This window comes from Acipenser ruthenus, chromosome 8 (genome assembly GCF_902713425.1).
Source record: "Acipenser ruthenus chromosome 8, fAciRut3.2 maternal haplotype, whole genome shotgun sequence".
Lineage (NCBI taxonomy): Eukaryota > Metazoa > Chordata > Actinopteri > Acipenseriformes > Acipenseridae > Acipenser > Acipenser ruthenus.
The window spans coordinates 38,183,306-38,207,676 of NC_081196.1; the positions used below are offsets into that span (position 1 = coordinate 38,183,306).

General features: G+C 38.2%; 2 protein-coding genes across 6 annotated transcripts in view; one reads left to right on the forward strand and one right to left on the reverse strand.

The window, feature by feature from the left end:
• The first annotated feature begins 16,565 nt into the window (after nt 1-16,565).
• On the forward strand, nt 16,566-20,090 carry rpl8 (ribosomal protein L8). The gene is made up of 5 exons (XM_034010752.2): nt 16,566-16,737; nt 16,888-17,029; nt 17,829-18,047; nt 19,565-19,680; nt 19,889-20,090. The coding sequence occupies exons 1-5, from the start codon at nt 16,600-16,602 to the stop codon at nt 20,045-20,047; spliced, it is 774 nt and encodes a 257-aa protein (XP_033866643.1). The 5' UTR covers nt 16,566-16,599; the 3' UTR covers nt 20,048-20,090.
• Nucleotides 20,091-21,331: 1,241 nt separating this feature from the next.
• The window catches only part of LOC117407131 (probable ubiquitin carboxyl-terminal hydrolase FAF-X), a 91,599-nt gene continuing 88,559 nt past the window's right edge, over nt 21,332-24,371 (reverse strand). For all 5 annotated transcript variants that reach the window (XM_034011797.3, XM_034011798.3, XM_034011796.3 and 2 more), the window contains one exon: nt 21,332-24,020. In XM_034011797.3, coding sequence (XP_033867688.3) covers nt 23,886-24,020 — 135 coding nt within the window. In that variant the 3' untranslated portion in view covers nt 21,332-23,885. The remainder of the gene's footprint in view (nt 24,021-24,371) is intronic.

A 24,371-nucleotide genomic window follows, 5' to 3' on the forward strand; every position in this document is an offset into this window, starting at 1 on the left:
GTTCTCGCGATACTTTTTTTTTGGCAGAAGATGGAAAAGAAAGGAATGCAGTGGTTGCTACCAACATGCATCAAAACATAATCATTCCTATAATATTTGTATTTCAAGAAACTATTAGTTTCATAATGTCAAATATTGTACTTTTTTTTTTTTTTTTTACAAAAACGACAGAAGATTAAAGCTCTAGGAGATTTGGCTATGATATAATAAGATTTGGGCAGCAGTGTGGAGTAGTGTGGTTAGGGCTCTGGACTCTTGACTGGAGGGTCGTGGGTTCAATCCCAGGTACTTTACCTAGATTGCTCCAGTAAAAACCAACTGTATAAATAGGTAATTGTATGTAAAATAATGTAATTGTATGTAAAAAATAATGTGATATCTTGTAACAATTGTAAGTCGCCCTGGATAAAGGCGTCTGCTAAGAAATAAATAATAAATAATTTATGAACCACCAGGTCAGAATATCTCAAAAGTTTACTGCCCCATCCATGTAATGACAGGCCCCAATTGTTTGATGAGCTAAATTGTAAAAGTAAATACGTTGTAAACACAAGTACCAGTATATTTCCTAACCTAAGGATATGATTTGTGTCAAAATAGTAGTATGGCTTTTTATCTCCATTTTTTTCTATTCCAATACAGCATATTGCCACAATCAAAAGCTACATTATTTCACTTAAAACTCAAAACTAAAGTGGTAACAACGATCCTCTGCCAATTGTTATGCATAAATAATTATGTAAGGCCTTAAAAATAATCTGATATCTTGTAACAATTGTAAGTCGCCCTGGATAAGGGCGTCTGCTAAAAAATAAATTAAAAAAAAAAAAAAAAAAATCAAATGTATTATGCCTATATTTAATGTGTTTGCATTATTTTTTTATGTTATATTTAATGTACTATGCCCTGTTTTTCACTGTATTTAATGTATTATGCATTTAAACCTGCTGTCCGGTTTCCTAGTACACTGAAAACTGGACACGCATTGCCCGTTAACACAGTGCCAACGTTGCTGAAAGGCCACCACTGGCTCTGCCAATGATGCAAATTTGTGACAGACTGCTGTGCCTTTAATTATCAATTGCTGTTTCTGAAACAACAAAGCAGTTGGACAAATTGATGTCACCATGATGAGCAGCACAATTTCAGCTTTTGATAGGCACATAATTTTGAAATAAATGAAAGTTGGCAACCCTACTCCCCATGCTTTCGAATGGTTTCATGAGTTTTTCTTTAATCAATATCAATATATATGTATTTTTTTTATTGTTTTAATGTCATTAAAACTGGAAAGACATATCCAACTTTATTTTATCTGACCATTTCCTGTCTGTATTTCTTTATTTAATGGAGAAGAGGAGTTTGATGAAAACGTTAGCAGGGATTCTTGGCCAAAAGAATCCAATATAAAGAGTAAAGGTTGGTTTTGAAATTGAAAGGCATGGCTACTACATGACAGACAGTTGCCACTGGTACCATCAAAATATTTTATTGTGAAGACGCTACATCAGCAACTATACTGTGGACTTGGTGAGTAGTTTCCAGGGACTAGCATTGTCTTGAGGATTTGTCCCAGGTACTGTCGCTTTCCTGTTATTTAACCAGCCAATTGAGGGACTCTAAAACTTGAAGAACAACATGAATGAGAGAGCAGCCCTATGTTTTACTTTTATATATGATTCACTTTTTTGTGAAGAAAATGCATTAACATAGAAAATTCAACTACAAAATGATAGGGGGAGCAGTTAAAAAGAGTACTGATGCTAATAAACCTGTGGCACTACCCTTTCAATTTCAATTCCAATTCCATTATTTTTGAAATTAGAAAATAAAAAGAATCGACTAACAGCATATTAGATATTTATTTTATATGTTTGACTGATGCTTGGCCATATAGGTTGCAGTTATTATTAGCTGCTATATTTTTAACAGGAATTTTGTGTAATGTGAAATATGTATCATTGCTTTTACTTTAATGGCTTAAAACCACAAGATAATATTGTATCAAAATAAGGCTTATGGATCCCTGTCTTAAAGCAGGACATAGACAGCAAAGTCAGAATGGACAAGGACTTCGTTCTTTCCTTGTTTTAAGATCCTGGTTTTAATTCTTTTTAGTAAAGTCAGACTTCAACCAAATTCAGTCATACATTTGGTGTAGTGCCCAGCTGCTGTTACTGTACTGTCAATTGACTCTTTATGACTTTTGTTGTTCCAAACTGTATTGTTTTATCACAGAGTAACAGGATTTGTCATATAATATCTGACCCTGAGCAGAACTTATTGTCCAGTATGGGGTTACAGACTTCCAAAGGGTCCCTAAAATCCTTCTTGAAAAAAGACTTCTACATCCCCTAAGTGTATACTAACACATATTCACATTATACCCAAACTTTTTTGGGTGAAAGGCTTCCACCTTTGCAAATCTACTACACCTTCCAACCCCACATGCATCTCCCTGTTTGCACGTGCATAGCAACCAAACAGAAATCATTGAATAGCCTTGGATGATGTCAAATCAACCCAGGAAGATCACTAGACAGTTATCTTAAGAACAGGATTTTAGAACTTCTACCTGTACCTACCCTTATTAAAGTTTACAGCTGCAGTATACCACAGTAATAGCAAAGCCAAGTGTAGTAAATCAGAGTAAAAATAACTTAGTTGCAGACATGAGAATATAAAGTCTTCTCCTGAGAAACTTTTACAGTTACTATTTTAATATAGATTTTTTAAATCAAGTTTACCTCATTTTCAACTTTTTTGCCTGAAAATGGCACTCTCCATTCCTCCTGTCAAATCAACCCCTTGTTTTCACCGTCCAGGCGAAAGCAAGGGATATTACCAAGCTGCTGAAGCCTGGAGGTATTGCCCAGCCTGGGAGTTCTCCAGCTGGATTAGTGGGTTGCCTCACTGGTAGGGTTGATGAAGAATGATGAGCTAGACGATGCCTAGCTGATTTTGTTCCGATCAATGGGAGCTCAAAGGCAAAAGCAGTGTTGCCCGTGGGCCAAGCACAGCAAATCAGCAAGTCCAGAATTGCACCATTACATTTTTGTCCCTCTCTGAAGAGGTATTTTCCTCTGGACTTGCTCTTAATAGTCCATGACGTGCTTGGGTTGCCTTATATTTATTGTTTTATTTATTTAGGTATTTTACTAGATATAGGTCTAGATTAAATTAAAATGTCCCCAAGTGCTTTTAGAAACAGCTAAACTCCCTCATAACTGTGAATTAATTGTTTAGAAGACATTGCTAATGGTCCATTAGATTGTATTTCTTTGTTTAACTGCTTGCTTCATGGTTCTTACAGCTGTATCTATCTATATATCTATCTATCTATCTATCTATATATCTATCTATCTATCTATATACAGTATACAGTCAGTATGTCACTAACAAACCTTGTTATCAGTTGGTTTGTTATTTGAAGCAGAGAGGAGGAGGAAAGGATGGGAAACCTTTGGTTGCTAGATGAGTTTTACCCATCAGATACTATCAGCATATTGCCACAATAAAAATGAATACCTAGTATCTGGGCTTACATAACACAGTGTTATTTGTGTCATGAGTTTTGGCTACTTTTATATATTTAAAAGTACAATTAAGCTTTTAAATGTCATTTCTAATGAGAAAAATGTTTTTTTTAGGTTAAACAAACAATCATCACAGAGTTTTCTTTTCTGTTTCCATCAGCCACGGCAATCTGGGAATTCAGACACACAAAATGGATTCATTTCAGCAGGAAGATATTAAGTTGAATTTGGCTGAGGTTTTTGTTTTTTTATTTTTACCCTTACCCAGGGCAGAGAAAATGAATACAGCCTGGTGTCAAGAACCTGTTTTGATTTACAACAGTTTCACACTGCTTTCTTGTTAAAGGATGGGTGCAGTAGTTAAGACAACATTTGTAATCGGTTCAGAAAAGGATATGTTTTATTTATGTAAACTGGAATTGGTGCTAGTAACATAAATCTTACCTGTGGTGCACTTTCATTTCCTATAAAGGTCTCAAATATGCAGTTTTGAAACAAATATGTGATATCGCAAACTTGTATTTCATTTTAAAGCATGACATCTGGTACCACGCAAGGTGAAAGAAAGTTCTCTGTTTGTCTGACTTGCCTTCCAGGAAATCTGTTACACTTGCACTTCCTAGGTGCTTGCACCTCAGCAGTGTCATCAGGGGAAGCAGCTAGTTGGTTACTGACAGTAATGAAGCCCCTGAACAGGTAGGGACAAATTCACTCTCCAGGTGAAATGACCATGAAACTGCAAGATTATTTGAAATCAAGGCCAGCAAGTAGAGTTTTCCTTAACCAAGAATTCCACCTTTGTGACTGCCTATATTTGAAAGACGTTGGCAAAGGTGGGTTGATTTCTGTAGCACACTTCAATGTGCTAAACCAGTTATTTATTGCCTGGCAGTTCTTTCTCCTATGAGGTTCTATTACAGCTTCAACCTGTGGTTTTGAAACTGTTTGTGTGTGTGTGTGTGTGTGTGTGTGTGTGTGTGTGTGTGTGTGTGTGTGTGTGTGTGTGTGTTTTTGTTTAATTTTTTTACTGTGGTATTTTGTTGGACAACATGATCAATGTATCATTCACTACACATCTTCTGCAGAACAAAGTTTTGCACCATTCTCTTTTTAAAAGGAAAATCCTATATTAATTTCATAAAATGTTTATTAAATAACTCACTATGTTAATTTAAGGGATCCTTTGCAGACCATATGCTTAATATTCCCTGTTAGTTCAGTACATTTCTGCACAGGAACTGTTTTTAAAGGTTCGAGTTTGAATAAATCTATTTATTTGCCGACAGTCAAGGCTGCAGACACATGGTTTGTCGAAAAGTAATTTGATTATATTTCAAGCACATTTTTTAAAATACAATTTGTATGAAATGTATTCTTTATATATTTTATGTTTAGAACATACAGTATAAAAAATAAGTCAAATTGGTCAGAAATATAATCTAGAAGACCAATTTTTGTACAAAGGTACAATACCCTGGAGAATTCTATTTTCATTTTATTTTTTTAAAACAACTAAAGGCCTCCATAAGAAAGTTTGTTCTACATGATGTTTGAATTGAGTTTTAAAGTGTATTTTAATCGTGTATACATTATCATTGTGGGGCATTGTGACAGAGAGCGAATGAGTCCGAATCAACAATCTCCCTCTCGACCTGTGAGGACACTGTACAACAGAAACTGCGTGCCTCGTACTGAATGGTTGGGCAGTTCATTCCAGGGTCAGTCGAAAGTTGGCCATTCAGAAAGGGGGAGGAGTCACGATACCAAGAGTCTCAGCGCCCCTTTGGTCCCACTACCAATTATTTCAACTCCCTTTGAGCGCATTGCAATGGACATAGTGGGTCCTTTGCTACCTTCTGATTCCGGGTATACGCATATATTAGTAGTGGTGGATTATGCGACGCGATATCCGGAGGCAGTTCCATTGAGGTCCACTAGTGCAGCTGCAATAGCCAAAGAACTATTGAAGATTATGTCGAGAGTAGGGATCCCCAAAGAGATACTGACTGATCATGGGACTAACTTTCTGTCTCAAATACTACAGGAGGTGTATAAAATATAAAAAATACATCCCATCCGGACATCTGTTTATCATCCACAGACGGATGGTTTGGTGGAATGTTTTAATCAAACATTAAACAAGATGCTGAGATGATTTGTGAATCAAGAGCAGAAACATTGGGCAGCGCTCCTTCCCTACCTCCTTTTTGCAGTGAGAGAGGTGCTGCAGAGTTCAACAGGGTTCTCCCCCTTTGAGCTCTTGTACGGCCAACAGTCTTGCAGCATCCTCAATCTGTTGAGTGAGGGGTGGGAAGAGCATGGATCATCCAAAAATGTAGTGCAGCATGTGCTCCTACTCCGTGATCGCCTGGATTCGGTCAGTCGGTCGTTTGGCCCAGGACAATTTAAAAGCACTGGCAACAGCAGCATTACAACCAAAATGCATGAATTCTGACATTTTGACCAGGTAATGCTGCTTCTTCCAACATCGGAATCCAAACTATATGCTAAATGGCACTGCCCATATAAGGTGATTCGGGCTATAGGGATAGTCAATTATGAAATTCGGCAGCCCGATCGCCGCAATTAACTGGAAATTTACCATGTCAATTTATTGAAGCCCTGACAGGCAAGGGAGGCCTTATTTATATCTCCAGGCAAGGTAGAGGATGATTTTGTATAGAGGCCACTAGCGTACATAACATTCCGATGGGGGAACAGTTGCTCCCAGGTCAGCAGAGAGATCTGCGTAAGTTAATTGAGGAGTTCAAGGATGTTTTTTTCAGATGTGCCCGGCAGAACTAATCTCGTTGAATATGACATTATCTCTCCCCCAGGTACCACGGTTCAAGAGAGACCTTACCGGATCCCGGAAAGTCGACAAGGTCGCCAAAAAGGACGACACCAACCCCTCCTGTGTTGATTTCCGCAAGGTGAACGCTATTGCCAAGTTCGATGCATATCCCATGCCTCAGATCAACGAGCTTCTCGACAGACTGGGAACGGCAAAGTTCATCTCGACTTTGGACCTGACGAAGGGATACTGACAGATCCCCTTAACCCGCAGATCACGTGAGAAAAATGCATTTTCTACCCTGGTGGTCTGTTTCATTTCACAACAATGCCGTTTGGGCTACATGCTGCACCCTCTGCCTTTATTATTACTATTATTTATTTCTTAGCAGACGCCCTTACCCAGGGCAACTTACAGTTGTATACAAAAAATACATATCAAGAATTACCGTACAGTTAAGAGCAAGATACAAAATACAATGACTTTAGTCCTAATAAGAGCAAATGCAAAACAGTATGATTTGATATCGGGGCAGTTCAAGAGCAGGTAACAGTGTTGATAGTTACATCAGGGTTAGATACAAGTGCAAAGTGAAATACAAAATACTACAGATTGGGTTAAGTGCAGGATTAAATACAGTAAACTAGGGAGCAGATAAGTGCAAGTTAAAGTGCATTAAAGGCAGAAGGGAAGAGTTGAGTTTTACAGGTGTTGTCAGAGACTAATGGACCAGGTTTTATGCCCACATCATGAATATACAGCAGCGTATATTGATGATATGGTTATTTACAGCTCCACCTGGCGGGAGCAAATTGGCTGGGGTCACAGCCGTCTTGCAGTCTCTGAGGGTAGCCCGGCTGACAGCCAACTTGGATATGGGCATTTGCAAAGAAGAAACACAATATTTAGGATTTATTATGGGACATGGGCAGGTGAAACCCGTCGCCACCAAAGTCCAGGCTTTCATGGGCACGGCAATCCCGAAAACCAAGTCCCAGGTGAGGTCTCTCTTGGGGTTGGCCGGTTATTACCGACGATTCATCCCCAAGTACACCACAATGGTCAACCCTCTAGTGAACCTCACGAAAAAGAGCACACCAAATTTAATTAAATGGACAGGAGAATGTCAGGGGGCATTTGATACCGTTAAGCAACGACTCTGCCAAGCCCCAGCCCTGATCACACCAGAATTTGAAAAGGAATGTATCCTTCACACCGACGCTTCGGATGTTGGTCTGGGGGTAGTCTTGTCCCAGCGGGTCGACGGAGTAGAACACCCGATCCTGTATATAAGCAAGAAAATCCTCCATCGGGAGCGCAACTACTCGGTCATAGAAAAGGAATGTCTGGCCATTAAATGGGCTACTCAGACCTTACGCTACTACCTCTTGGGTCATTCATTCAATCTTGTCATTGACCACGCCCCACTCAGATGGTTAAGCACGATGAAGGATAGCAATGCCAGGATAACTCGTGGTATCTGGCGCTGCAACTCTTCATGTATTTCATGACACACCGTGCAGGGAAAGACCATCAAAATGTGAATTACTTTTCCCGGGAGGGAGGTGTAATGGGCAAGGTAGATTCAGCCGAGTGTTCCTTCGGCTCCACTCTGAGCGGTGGAATATGTGACAGAGAGCGAATGAATCTGAATCAACAATCTCCCTCCCAACCAGGAATACCAGGAGTCATCGCCCTAATACGGTGAGCGAAGTGCCAGCGATAAAGCCTGGTCTGCCCTGCACCTGTATACAAACAAGCACCACTGTTTAAATCACTGCACCTGCACCTAGAACACGCACTGTCCAGAGATGTGTCTGTGTCTGTGTTGTGTGTCTGTGTTTTGTATTATTATTTCGGAACTGCAACCCCTTGGTTTATATGCTGGCAATACCCATAGTTGGGTAGAGCCTGCATTATTATTTCATACGGTCAAGGCAACCATTAAAAATAAAATAAAAGATCTTGAACTGTGAACTTTGTGTTTGTCGTTGTCTGGAGCACCTGCATCACCCCTACACCTACACACTGCCACCCACATGTTCACAGACATTTGGTAGTCTCAAGCAGCAGTATGTAGCCCTGATTAGCAGTGTGTCTTAAAAGTTTAAGATAGCCCTAACAGATGTGTTGTGAATCAGCTGATGCACAGTTAATTGGCTGTGCTGCAAAGCTGTACAATTCCCAGGTGCTCAGGATCTGACAGGCTTTCCAGTGAGCAGAGCCAATCAAATCCCACAGCAGCGAGATGAGCACCAAGAGGTTCTCCAGACTCAACAGTGTGTAATCAGCCAGTCCTGCACTGTTGCAGCAAAGGAGCTATTCCAGTAGAAAATATAAAGGTGACAACATTGTGGCTATGCACTCACATCATTGTTTTAATCCACACACTACAAATACAAATTATTAATTGCAAATATATTGTGACAAACCAGGGATTGTTTTGTCATGTTCTGGACCTTTTTCACTGTCTTTTATACCATGTGGTAAAAGAAGCACTCTCACAACAGCAAGTGAAGTGAAAACAGGCGCTGCCTGTATATTTATTAATGTACAAAAACAACATAAACCAAACAAAAGCCTAACTCCAAGTTGGAGTGCTAAATAAACTTTGCAAAAGTCTTAGCTACAGCTAATCCGCTTATGGTAACAAAAACCACTTGTTCACTAAAACAAGTGAACACAACACAACACACGGCACTACATTTTCATTATTTCCTCCCCCTACTCTGCTGCAATATAGCATTAAAAGTAAACTCGGTATGGGTAGGAAATATCAGAGTTATCTTACCTGATGCACTCTTATTTAGATTCATTCAGCAGACTTCAAACAAGCTGTGCTAGAACAGACATACCTGTATTAAATAAAGACCATGTGTTCAGAAAGACCACCTTTCTATAGTGAATACTTTGTTTTGCTTACTACATATCTTGGCATGCCTCAATAAGTGTCTGAAAATTGAGTGTCATCCATGTAATTAATAGTGGGGAGTGTCACGTACATTTTGTTAGCGGGGTCAGACAAATCTGGAAAGATGTGAAGGAAGTCGGAGGGAGGGGGGGAGGCACGTTTATGAACAACATAAATTGGGAGACACCTCCCCCTGCCCCCTTTATTTCATGGGTAACTTACGTGACCTTTCATACAGGCCCATTGTTATAAAACCAAAGCACTAACTTGTTATGAAAAATTGAGTTGGACCTCCACACATAACAGCAGGCAAATAACTAGCTTTTCATGTTGTGCAGTACATGCATCCCTTGTTGTCGTCCCAAATAGACCTCAAATAGTGGTCTGAATATAAAACCAACTCTTTGCTTTGCGAATTAACATATAAAATGACTCATCTCATTTAGGAACTAAGGAAAGGCTATTTGTGGAACCCAGGCTTTCAACAGATACATACATAAACTTCTGAATGATTGCAACTACATTTGGAGCCAAAGCTTTGAAAATACAGATGAATATATAGTGTAGGTTTACTGCTAGCACATTAATAAATCTACTGACCCATACGATAAAGGTTTGTTGAGATGAAGACCAATGTCCACGGGAAATTCCTGGGGCAAAAGAAAATCCACAACTCCTTGATTCATCTCAGCTACCATCATTACCGGATTTTAACAGATAATTTCTTTCTTCACAACAGTCAGATTTCCAGACCCCCAAAAACAAGCCTGGTAAACCATAGCCATCTGAGCTTTATCTTACACAGTATATGTTTCTGTACAGTACAAAAATGCCCTATTTATAAAGCTTTATTTAAACATTGTTTTTGTTTAAAAAATAAGTCTATTTTGGTAAATAAAATACAGTCTAGAAAAGTGTAATGAATACAATTCAAAATGTGAACAGGCGCCTGTGTGAAAAGAACAGGAACTACAGCTTTAAGGGAAATTGATAGGACTACTGCTTTTAGAGCAGAATTATCAGCAAACAAATCACCTGGCTTATAAAGGTTACCCATGGTAAAAATACAGCAAAGTTTAATTAAGCATAGTGGAAACACAATAAAGCATAGGTAAGCATTGTAAAGCCCAGAGAATTAGGGTAAATTTTATTAACAAAACATGGCAAAACATGGCAAACCATGGAAACAGCATGTGAAAACTGCATAATGACTGTGCAAATGCATCATGGTAATCTTTTATAAGAGGAGGTTTAGATATTTAAGGTATAAGATGGGAAAGGGCAGAGTCTGACCCTCTATTTCAAATTAAACATTTGCTGTCATATAAACCACTCTGGGTGGGTCATGCGTTTGGACCTCATTGCTTGGTGGTGGTTTCAATACAAAAATACAGCAGACTAAATGACTTCACTGTTAGATGGCAAACTTCAAACATATGTCAACTATGTTTTTTTCCCTAGGTCAGTGACATATTTTCTTCTTGTGTGTGGAAGTTTGATTGAATTGCACAATAGAACAGGGAAATAACATGGCTCAGAGAGTATCACTTTAAATGGAATCCAGCCCAGAGTAAATCACAGTATATAGTATTCAGTCTTGGGGGTGCTGACAGCTGTACACTTTCATACCGATTAACTGCTCCTTGGCTGGTGTAAGATCAGAGTTGTTTTCTCATATAGCAATGTTTTACACATCATAATACAGAAGCAGCTTTGAGAATGGCAAAAAAAATCTATTTACATTTGTACACATATTGTGAAATAGACCATCCCAGCTCACGTCATAGATGAAGAATACAACTGTATTCCAAATGCTAAGCCGTGACTGAGAAAACCCTGCTGAATGAAATGCCCACATGTTTACAATATTTCCTGCGGTACATTTTTCACTACCCTCCCCTTACCATTGTTTAATTCCCACTTCCCACTGGTTCTCTGTGTCATTCTCCTATCTCACGGGTTAGAAAATCATGTTGGAACAGGATGTCTAAGTGGAATGTATTATTATTATTATTATTATTATTATTATTATTATTATTATTATTATTATTATATAACACACTTCTTAGGGTAAGACAAATAAAGTACAAAATGAAGAGGATATGTCTCTTCCCGATGCAGTTCAAAGGTCATGCCTATGACATCCTGTTTTGAATATGTGTCGGTTTTTTGTTCAGACAATTTTTTTTAAAACACTGATTAACAAATGATCAAGGAGGATTTGTTAAGCCTGTTTTTTAAGTTATGCTGTGATGCATTACCTGAAACCAGAACCATAAAAACCTAATACAACAAAAGCATCTAAAGAAACAATCGAAAGAAGCATGAATTAATATGAAACTCAGGGTTTCAAACTAAAAACTGTACAGCCTTGTGGTTTATGATGCCTATGACAAGGGCTCCCAAACATGGCTCAAGGCCCCCAATGACTTTTGGCATGCTAACTGAGGACCCCCACCCAATGAATCCATAGAAATGTGAAATTTGTTTTCTTTACAATCACCCTGTTTCAATCACCATGCACATTAGAAATTAAGATTATCAATGCACGATAGAGCTGAAGTCAAGGTAATAAGTTTTCCAAATAATAACCTCATTGCCATGTTTGTGTGTTGTATTTTTATCTTAATATCCCTCTTAGCCATATAATTGCATTATTATTATTATTATTATTATTATTATTATTATTATTATTATTATTATTATTATTATTATTATTATTATTATTATAGGAAGTGCACTTGCCCATTCTTCTTAATCACAATGTTTTTTTGTTTTTGTTATTTCATAAATGTTTCATTTACAGGGGAGACCAATTACATACCAATTACTAGATAAAGACTGAGCAATGCAAAGCAGCAGATATTCTTTTGAAAGGAGATTTCCTTTGCTGGTATTGCTGCTGCACCATGGCTGTACAGTACATAACTGGGGATAGTGTAATTCCACACAGGTTGACTGCCAGAACTCATTCTGGATTCTAGCCATTTCAAAAACAGAGCTGCTGCCACCTACAGGGTACTGCCAGTGTAAAGTTGCAGACGCTTGTCTCATACATCTGCATGTGTAACAAGTCTTTTGGGGGGGGGGGGGGGGGTCAAATAAAGCCCTTATAAAAAATGGAGCTTCTTCGGAAATAGTAAAAATGACAAGTAACTTGCCAAAATGACCCATTGCCTTTCTCCCATACAAACCAAAAACTGATTTGTGTCACAATTGTGAAATGCTGAAAAGAGACACACAGAAGAGACAGACATTTGCCAACATGACTCTGTTATAGCAGGCTATATTTTAACATTACTACCATAAGCAGTTAGCCTGTCAGCATTTGTTCAGAAGGCTCCCAGTTTTAGTTCAGCAGATCACTTAACACTGAAGACTAAATCTCTAAACACTAAACATTCCTACTTCACTCTGAAACTAAGAAGAGATTATAGTAGATGTTCAGCACTTACTGACCCAATCACCCATTCATCTATGAAGGATGGGGTATTGTTTTTAATGCTAATCCAATCAAGTAAACGACACCAAAGAATATCTGCATTACAGAAGCTTCTGGGATTGATGATAGATCTCTTTATCTGCAAGCAGGAACACTATGACAGTTGCTATGCAACTAGTTTTATATCATTAGTTATGCAGTTCAATAATAAAAGCATCTGCACCACTTTGCTACAGTGTTAGCTTCAATATCTTGAGAAGAAAGATGGTAGGTTCTGGCACTTTTTTCACTGATCCAGTGTTTCTATAATGCTTTTTTTTTACATGCAGCCTAAACTATGAAATAGTCAGAAACCAGACTTAATAGGAAATCAGTTTTGTTTAAATCCCCTAGGTACTCTTCAGCCACAAGCTTTCTGTCCCTTCTAATCCTCCTCCACACTGTGATCTACTGAACATATAGCAGCTGGAACTGGAGGTTATGAATGTCATCTGTCATCCTCACTTTAACACATCACAGGAGCAAAACAAAAGAAATAAAGTGGATCTCCCTTTTTTCCCCAAATGATGTTTTTGTTACACATTCCTGATACCATTTTATAGGAATCACCTGTAGTTTATATCTTCTACTTGGATTTTTAAATATGGTATGCACAGAGTATTTTGAAACTGTTTGGGGCACCAAGACACTGAGGAATAATAGTGATTAAGGAAGCAGTCGCATTCGGCCTGATGATTCTCACTTTAGCAGCTGATGATTCTGAGGGTGATATGGCAGCCATTTAAAGTGATTAAGCACAGTTAAGGACACTTCCCCTGTCCCTCTTTGACTGACAAGGGCCAGCTGTCTCTGGTGGGATCAGTATGCAGTGGGGGGTGGGGGATCGAGAGGAGGTTTTGCTTACATTCCCCAAAGATCTACCTGCACACAAGCCTTCTTGCCACTTTGTGAAGTAGCTACCTGCAACATTGGGAGGTTATAAATGTAGCTGTGAAAAACAAAAAGATGTCCTTTTATTTTCCAGATGTTTTTTTTTTTAATTAAATTAATAACTTTTTTTCAACAAGATCGACTCAACAAGATAGCAACGTGAACCTCAGTTGTTTAATAGTTTTGTAACATAAACAGGCTTGTTATGACTGATAGTGATGGTCATTTAACTGATGAAACTAGATAGACATGAAGTGCACAATATATACTTGCAGCCTTTTCTATTGTCCACGGTGGTGACGGAGGTTCATCTGTACCATTAATACATGACAAACCTTTATTTAATATGGTTGTATAGAAAACAACAGCTCAGCATTTGCATGACCAACACCCCTCCCGTTAAAATGTTGTGTGTACCACAGGATACACCACCTTTAGTACACTCCATCTATCATATGTCATTGTTTGAACACAAACTGGGCATCATATTCCCTGAGATATGTTCCCTTTAGTTTCTATGCAAAATCTCTAGCATCTGCTTCTCAGCTCTCCATTTCTCATGCCTGACAGTCAGTAGACAGGGCCATGTTAAATCCAATAAAAAAAATATGCTTATGCATTTTGTTTACAGCAAGATCAATTGTATGTATCCGCAGGGCTACATCGCTCATAGAAGACATGGATGTGAAGTGCTGGCCTCCCTGCGTCCGCCACCCGTCCGCTCCAGCTCATCCAGAACTCTGCTGCCCGCCTAGTGTTCTCTCTGCCTCGCTTCGCCCACGCTACTCCACTACTCCGCTCGCTCCACTGGCTCCCGATCACCGCTCGCATCCAGTTCAAGACTCTTGTACTAGCCTACAGATGCCTTGACCAGTCTGCACCCAGCTACCTCCAGACCCTCATCTCTCCCTACACCCCCACTCGACCTCTCCGCTCCGCCTGCACTAGAAGACTAGCTCTACCACCGCTACGCTCCCCTGCCTCCAAAGCCCGCTCCTTCTCCACCCTTGCTCCGCAGTGGTGGAATGACCTTCCTACAGATGTCAGGACTGCCCAGTCCCTGACCACATTCCGGCGCCTCCTTAAGACTCACCTCTTCAAAGAGCACCTGTAGAACTCCTCTGTTTGTATCCTGGGACACTATCACCCTTCATGTAAATGTGCTTTATTTTGCTCTTATCAGCCCCTATTTTACTGCATTTAATACTGTACTTCAGAATACTGTAATCTGCCAAGTTTTTAACCTGTAGTACTTTGTATTTAATCACATCCTGATGTAACTATCACTATTTAATCATATCCTGATGTAACTATCACTATTACCTGCTGTATTATTGAATTGTGGTTTGTCAAACTTGTACTTTACTTGAACAAAAGTTATTGTATTTCTTGCTCTTATTGTATTACTTGTATTGTAACGCTTGAAATGTGTTTGCTTACGATTGTAAGTCGCCCTGGATAAGGGCGTCTGCTAAGAAATAAATAATAATAATAATAATAATAATAATAATAATAGATGTTTAATTTATTAAAATCTTGTTGAGAACTGTTGCGCAAAGATAGGCACAACCTTCCTTCCCCTTTGAACCCGCTTGCTATCTGTGAGCCAAAATAGGCACGCTCCTGCTATATAGTTTTATTAATTGATCTTGAGTATAGCTTAAATGTCATAAGCCGAGGTATACATAGCATTAGGACGGCAAGATAATATATTGCAAATATTTATAAAACCGTACGGCATCTTTTACAATATCACTGAGGTATCAATTTGCTAGTTTTATATTTTATGCAGTAAAAGATACTTTTACTCTATCACACGTTTATAGCCATACACCCAGGTATATATGTCTTACCGGAACTGTATTATACAGCCATACCATTTTTGCCACGCACGAATTATTAACAGTAAATAAACTACATTACCCATCATACGTCGCGGTTATATATCTCGTTTATATAACGCTTCAAATAAGCAAGTAGTATGGTGTTATTATTTTTTACAAAACTAATTCCATATTTTATATGTAATTAGCTGTAAATGCTACAGGTTATATACTTTTTTTTATCGGGTTTTATGTTTTTAAAGTATATTTTCCCATATGGCGCCGGGCCTTTCTCCGGAAGAAATAGAGCGTCTGCCCGCTTGACTTCCTCTTTTTCTACAGCCTGGGTTAGGTAGGAGAATGGCGATTTTTCGCCCTAATTCAAATCTACGTTTAATCGACTAATTTATTTCCCCATCCATAGACATTTTCACCTCGTTTGTGTGGATAAACATGTAAACTTTGTGTATCTGGTGGCATTATTGATTATTCTGTTGTATTTCAATAAAATAACGTTTATAGTCCAGTGCTTCTATGTACTGTGACATGTTGCACACGACATCCCTGTCGCTTTGCAGTTTTTTGCAGGGGCAGCCCGCAATTATTTGAGAAAATATCCAGTACTATAATTATTTGTTAACATAACGCCGGTCAAATACGTTAACTACGTGTTTATATTTTACAAGTATAAACAGCGGTGCTGGTGCCGGTAGTTAATTATTTGAAGTGTATTAAGTGGTATGTTACCGCTATTGTTATCAGTGTAAAATTATGGCATTCGGTTTTTCTTGTAGACGTTATAATACATATGCGGTGACTGGTTTGAAATGTGTCATTTGTATGTATGTTTAGGTTTTAGGTGGTGTACAATGTATCTTGAGTAATAATATGGCCTACGCTACCGGTACTACTCCAATATGTGGTTTAACAAGTTGTTGCTATAGAGACCACGTTTCCAAATTAAATTGAAGACTAGCTTCAAATTATTAACAATCCAAACGCTACTGCGGTTATGGGAATGTCAGTTTTAAGTTTATGATCTGTCCCAGTTTGTTTTTATTATTATTTAAACTACAACAGTACTGCTTGCATTTCTGAGTGCAGATGCCTACCCGTTGGTCCCCGCTGTTGTCATAAACTGAATTTTCTCTTAACAGTACACAATGGGACGCGTTATCAGGGGACAGAGAAAAGGTGCGGGCTCCGTCTTCAAAGCCCATGTGAAGCACAGGAAAGGCGCTGCTAAACTCAGAGCTGTTGACTTTGCTGAACGCTATGGCTACATCAAGGGGATTGTAAAGGTAATTCTTTTGAACGTCCCTGCAGTGCGGTTTTAAGTGGTGCTGGCGTCTGATATGTCATCCACAGGAATGTCATCTGCACAGCCCCGACTCAAGAATTACTTATATTGTAAAGTCTCATTTAAAAAAAAACTGTCCCCACTTTTCCAGGATATCATTCATGATCCAGGCCGTGGTGCTCCTCTGGCCAAGGTGGCTTTCCGTGATCCCTACAGATTCAAGAAGAGGACCGAGCTCTTCATTGCTGCTGAGGGCATTCACACTGGGCAGTTCATCTACTGTGGCAAGAAGGGTGAGTTTCAGCCCTTTAATGTACTTATGCTATTTTACTGTAGGTGGCAGTGACGTCTTAAATTGTGCAAGGTTGGGTGTCTTGTGACGCTTTTGTGGATTTTTTCATTATGACTCCCATTGTGGTAATTATGTTCCAATATAATTTGTAATTTGAGCTGTCCCTGTACAAAATATACTTGGATTGTAGCTGACTACATTTATACAAAGTGGTGGTTGAAATCTTGCCCAGTGGATGTATCTGTATACTAGTTAGTGCATGGGTTATTTCCTCCTCTTAAGGGTACATTTCTTTTATTTTCCTTGAGCACTGGGCTATTCAAGGCTATATTTTCACAACTGCTTGCAGAAAGGTTCAAATTTGTATTGGGATTTTGTAGCAATTGGTTGTTTACTGTGAATCTGGGTGATTGTGAACTAAACAGCAATTTTTGGCAACAGGAATGATGTTTGTGATGAGAGATTCTACAATATCCTGCAGGTGTAGGCCTTGTATTTTAAAGATTCTCTTAACAAGCACTCGGCCTGCACAGGTCCTATTTGATATGTGTTATTGAAGTCATTCATAAATGTCAGTTTTGTTTAAATCCAGGATATATATATATATATATATATATATATATATATATATATATATATATATATATATATATATATATATATATAAATAAATATAAAAACAAAAAAAAACCAATAGCACTTAACCTTTTGATTTAAAATTCTCTGTTGGTCCACATTATGATTTTTGGATAATCTTAAAGTTTGGGTTTGTAACACGCGCTCTGTTTCTGTCCTTTCAGCTCAGCTGAATATTGGCAATGTTCTCCCAGTTGGCACCATGCCTGAAGGTACCATTATTTGCTGCCTGGAAGAGAAGCCTGGTGACCGTGGTAAACTGGCCCGTGCCTCTGGGAACTACGCCACTGTCATCTCCCACAACCCTGAAACTAAGAAATCCCGCGTGAAGCTGCCATCCGGGTCCAAGAAAGTAATCTCCTCTGCCAACAGAGCCGTCGTCGGTAAGTGCGCATCTGAAATACAGTAGGTCACATTTTTCAAGGGACCTAGTTCAGAACACACACAAAGCAGCTTCAATAGGGTGTAACAATTAATTGTATCGATGAATTGTGATAATTTCTTTATATATGTGTCATCAGAATAGAGTTATGTATCATCATGGGCAGCAGTGTGGAGTAGTGGTTAGGGCTCTGGACCGGAGGGTCGTGGGTTCAATCCCCAGTGGGGGACACTGCTGTTGTACCCTTGAGCAAGGTACTTTACCTAGATTGCTCCAGTAAAAACCCAACTGTATAAATGGGTAATTGTATGTAAAAATAATGTGATATCTGTATAATGTGAAATAATGTATAATGTGATATCTTGTAACAATTGTAAGTCACCCTGGATAAGGGCGTCTGCTAAGAAATAAATAATCATACAAGACCAAAAGCAGAACATGGCTCATTGTAGTTCACCAAATGTTTCTTGAATTAACCCTTTGCGGTCCATTTATTAAATGTGCGTCAGGCACGTCAGGTCTAATTAATTTTCACATGCGCAGTTAATTTTAGACGCGCTGTTTAAAAGTATTTTTTTTCACAGTCAAACGGGTTTAAATGGCCGTGCATATCAACAAAGCACTCACTAGGCATCTCCAGCCCCGCCCCACCCTTTCGTTCGCTATAGCTTTCACATATGCTAAGAAATAAATAATAATAATAGTCGTACATACCGATCAATCATCTCCTGATCACTCGTTTTATCACCAAACGCCTCAATAATGCGATCCAAGTCATTATTTTATTACTATAAAATCTGAAAAAAGCTCTGCAAATGTCTGATATTCTCTGAACGCTGATGCAGTAGCAGCCAGCTTGTTTCCTTATGGCCGCCGTTATCTGATGCCAGGGGCAAGTATGAATATTCATGATACGCCTTTTTATTTTATTATTTTCGGCCTGTCGCTCCCACTCGGCCATTGAATGGTTTTCTCGGCTTTTTCCAGAGAAAAAAACGACTAGAAACCCGTTTTTTGTGTCTTTTTGATGATGTCTGACAGGGTCCGACATTGGACCAGATAAGAATAATTGCAATGTCGGACCAGGTCCGACATAGGAACGCTAAGGGTTAATAAATGTTTTGTAGTTGTTATGAACACATACTTTGAACACATAGATTTGTCTTGAGAAAACAGTCCACTGAATGATGATTTGATCGTATTAAACATCATACAAGTAGCCCATCAGGAGCATCGCATGTAGTGATGCATATCTTGTTATGTATCGTGACATTAGTGTATCATTGCACCCGTATTGAGAAGGGGTTGAGAATTTGCTGAAGTCCCTGCCAAGCTCAATTAATGAGATTTGCATGGAAGGTGTGTCCAGCTTTCTCCTCAGTAACCTCCGAAGTTAAATGTTTTCCATGTATGATCAACTTGCATATCACTTCAAATAGATTTAGGTATAACCTCTGTATTTGAGAGTTTTTTGTTTTTTTTAAATACTCCACTAAAACCTTGTAAATTGGTATCTAGGTGTTGTTGCTGGTGGTGGTCGTATTGACAAACCAATCCTGAAGGCGGGTCGAGCCTATCACAAATACAAGGCCAAGAGAAACTGCTGGCCACGTGTCCGTGGTGTGGCTATGAACGTAAGTGAAATTTAAACTTTGTCATGTGTTTTGTTTTTGTAGAAGCTTTAAAAGTAGGTTTGATTTTGAGCTTAGATGTATTTTAGTACTTCATGTCCAATTATTGTAATAATACAGAAGTAGTTTTATTGTCTGTAAAAACACATTTGATCAGACCAGTAGCTTATTCCCAGATGTCTAATGAGTGAATGTCTGTCTTCTCTTGCAGCCTGTTGAACATCCCTTCGGTGGTGGTAACCATCAGCACATTGGTAAACCCTCAACCATCAGGAGGGATGCACCAGCTGGTCGTAAAGTCGGTCTCATTGCTGCACGTCGTACCGGTAGACTGCGTGGAACAAAGACCGTCTCAGACAAGGAGAACTGAGCTATAGTACTTTCTCATAATAAAAATGTGTAAAAACCACAAATGTTGAATACATCTATTTATTTCATGTTTGATCCTGGAGGGCAGATATATTCTGGTAATCTTACTTAAAATCCTGTACATAATACAGCATTCCAAAAACGTCCACTTGCACAAAAATTAAAAGGAACGACCACTCCCAAATGCAAAATGTTTATTTTATCCATTGTGATTTGGCCTCAGAGAAATTGAGCGAATGTAGTAATATGGTTTTATTTAACTTCCTGTTCTTATGAACACAATGCCGTAAATGTTTTTGCAAACACACTTATAAACTTGTCTCTTGAATATAAATGTACAGTAATAATTGTTGGTTATGTAAGTATCTGAGCATCATTATCCAACAGACCAGGCACATTTGGGCAGAGGGTGACATTCATGAGGTGGGTGTAACTCAACTAAAGGGAGTGGTTACACACTGGCAGCCAAGGGTTTTCATCTTGTGTTCAGTGTATTTCATTAGATATAGCAGTAATAAAATATTTTGTTAAATGTGTTTTGGTGAGTAGAGGCAGGCTATGTGCCTGTCATAAATTGTACCAGTGGTCAAACAGATTAAACTTGTAGAGGACCTTTTTACCCACAAGTTATTGTGCATCATGCTTTGAATGTGTATTGAAGCTAGCTGTCATACCCTTACACATTCCTAGTTCAGAATCTTGAAAAGAATGGATGAAGACAGTGGCATCTGTCTGCTTATATTTGTAAATGTGGAGATGGTTACGAAAGTTGCATCACCTAGAATTTTAGGATTGAGACAATGGGGCAATCATAAAAATATAAACTATATGAACAGTTTACATAATTTTGTAGTTTCTTTGATTATTTTGCAAACGTCTACCTGAAGCCATAATAATAGTACTGTATTTCATGTCAGATTTTGAAATGTCACATTTTTCAATTTGTCAGTTTTTTATTAAGTATATGGGAAAACTACAAAGCGGTATGTAATTTAGTATGTTAAATGTAACATTATTCTGAAGGTTTCATTCGACTTTATGAAGCAACATTTAATTCTATAGGGTGATGTTGGACATAGCTGTACATGCTTTTTAAAAATTTAATTATTTTTAGATTAACCATCTGTACAAACCATATCATTGTAGTACTGAAACGGTCTTTAGATTTAGTGAGTTTCACTTTGATTAAACAAAATTAAATGAAAGTAAATTCCTTTGATACTTTACTTCAACTATGACAAAACCTATTTACTCATATAAATAAAGATGTGGGACACTAAACAAATTCAAAAGAACAATCTTTAATTACCTCTTTCAAAGCATTCTCCAAAAATGAGGATGTAGTTAACAACAAAAGGTAGGGTAGGGTTAATACAAAAATCTTAAAAGGTCAAATCTTAAAAGAAAAAAAGGTTTTAAAATCAGACTTTGTCAGTGTTGGTTTACAGACTAGTAGGCTCGATATTTCTTGCAACAAAGAAATGACCACACGTATGTTAAAGCAAGTATCGTAAGTGGACAAGATGTGCCTCTCAGTCTAAAAGAAGAAAGGTCCTGATAAATTCCAGTATGAAATGTCATGCATTCATTTCAAGGACCTCACGCTTGTATTTAACGCTCCAGGGTGCCATAAGCATATCCTTTCCAGCGCTGTCACAACGGGATGACTTGAGGAGCATGTACTGCATTTTAGAATTCAAATAGTAATTTATTTAGATTTTTGCTTTTTTAAAAGTAACATTTTTAGAGTGTGCTAGGTTTGTACACTGCTCTAAGGCAAATCAAGGGATTTTATTTTCCATGCATGTTTCACAAAAGCTTAAAAAAAAAGTCAACCAGGCATACATAAATCATTAACATTTACACGTACCCTGGTGCAAGGTTTTAAAAATAAAATTGCCTTTAGTTTAATTAACGTTTCACAATTTAGGGGAAAACCAGGCTGCTACACAAAGCTGTGATCACCTGCAGAAAACCCTTTAGGTTCTTAACTATATTCCCTCTTTGTGAACCATTTCTTAACTTGACTGTAAAGCCCTGCAGTAAGTACAGCACTGTACTGTACTGTATATGCCATCAACAGCAGTGGACAATGATGCATCTTCATAGGCCATTTGTGTGGTTTTCGCCCATATCTGCACCACATATTTACAATACAGCACAAATAAAATTCGAGACAGTTACAGTGTCAATATTCCATTTTCTTTATTCTTGCTAAGGGGCGCAATGCTTTTAGTATATTTCTGTGCACAAAAACCTCACAAAGTGAAAGTTCACATCGCGACTAGCTCCAGAATTCAACGTCACACCATGGCCAAAACAAAAGTCGGCAAAACTGGGCGCAGAACTCTGTACAGTCAATATCTTCTTTAAAAATAACACAAGGACAAAAATGTTCCTCTTAAATCAAATTCTATTTGTGAAATTCAGCAAAATAATTTCTATAAAATAAAACAGCAAAATATTTAAATATAATATGGTGGGCTGTATCTTTTGCAGGATTATTTGGTATTTTAGACAAATTCCAAAAAAATACACACATTCAAGTTACCAATTAAATACAGTATTTACTGGTGTTCCTTTAAATCCTAAAGAAGGATGCTTAATTAGCATTCAAGATACATTTGCAGTTCGACTAACCAGCAGTTATTACATATAATTACAACCCTGCTTATTTTTGTTGTATGGATGAAGAGTTCTAAGACAATGCCTGCTTTCAAGTAGGACTGCATGAAACAAAATCCAAGCGAGTTACTCCATTGCAGGAGGCACTCAAAACATATCTGCTGACTTCAGCCTTCACTGGACTGCAGTAGAAGGAACGTGTTAAGAAATTAATCTAAAGGTAAGCTCTACCAATGAAACTAAAACAAGCACACCGAATACAGTCTATTATGCTCCAGGCATCCTGGCATAGCAAATTGTTGCATATATTTTTTAAATTTAAGTCTTTAAAATTCCTATTACTGAAAACTATGTGTTTATTACCCCACCAACAGACTGCCAAGTATTAAATCTGAGGAATATATGTGCAATTGAAAAGCCACTTATTCTTATATTTTTGTTTTTCCAATTACAGCCATCAAGGTGTAACAGAAAAGGCTCTTAAACTGATAAATTAGGGCATACAACTGCTGTCAAGTATGATCATATATTTCCCCATCGGCTACACTAATCTGGTGTGAAGCCATGCTAAATGTTACAGCACATTAACTAGCGCTTCAAAATGAATCAACTAATACCAGAATGAAATAAAGGCAATGGAAGAGATCTAGAACAAGGTTACATCACCACTTTTCCACATCAACCAAATATTATAAGGTTATACCAGCCAGTTAATAGCCCATAGTAAAATCAACTCTGGCAGCAGTCTCAACATAACATGGTTGACATGGTTAGGCTTTTTTTTTTTTCTCTTTTCCTAAAAAGAACTGACCCAAAACTGCCGTAAGGCAGACAACCTTCACTGCTGAGCACAGGTGATAAAGCAAAATATTTTTTTTTCATTTTGTTGTTTAGATCTGCAAGTCTCCTACAGCAAGACAGTTTTGCTGAGGAAATTTAACAGCCAAACAAACATACTATATACACCTTTGCCATTTACACATTAGCGTCAGGCCTGTTTTCTTACAACACTATACACTTTCCACTGCAGGCGGGTTATATTTTGACAGCAATATTCTGCAGGGCAGGCAGTGAATAGACTCTCCACTCCAGGTTAAATAGAAATAGTTTTATTCTGAACGAGAAGGACCTGGAGAATAGTTGAACTGTAAGGCCTGGTCGTGCACTTAATTCAACTGTCTCGATGGAGCGAATCAGATGAGAAAGTGCAGTTTTTATTCTTTCGTCTGAGCTGGAGAAACGTCTTCACTGCCTTCCCAGTTTTCTTGTGCTCGTTGACCGGGACGCTGAGGGTTGTTCATGTGCTGTGCTGCTGGGCCTGTGTATGGCTGACCATGTGTATGGTTATTCTGAAAAAACAACAGAGTATACATGGATTTAAATAAAAAACCTGGAAATGAAAAACAAAAACATCCCCGGTGGCATACTGCAAGTATTCTAAATATGGGAAAGGAATCTGTTGAAATTGCCAGGTTAAAACAATATAGCAACTTCATTGAGAGAATCAAAGAATACAACTGCAAATCAACTGTAAATAGCATGTGGTTTGTATCATAGATATGGTCAGAGGTTAAAACAATGTGAAAGTGAAACCCTTTTCTTTCTTGACAACCTGGAACTTAAATGAAAAAAGTAAAAGAATTCAGATAGGCATACTGTATCTATACTCCATAAACCTGAATAGTCCTATGACCTTGACT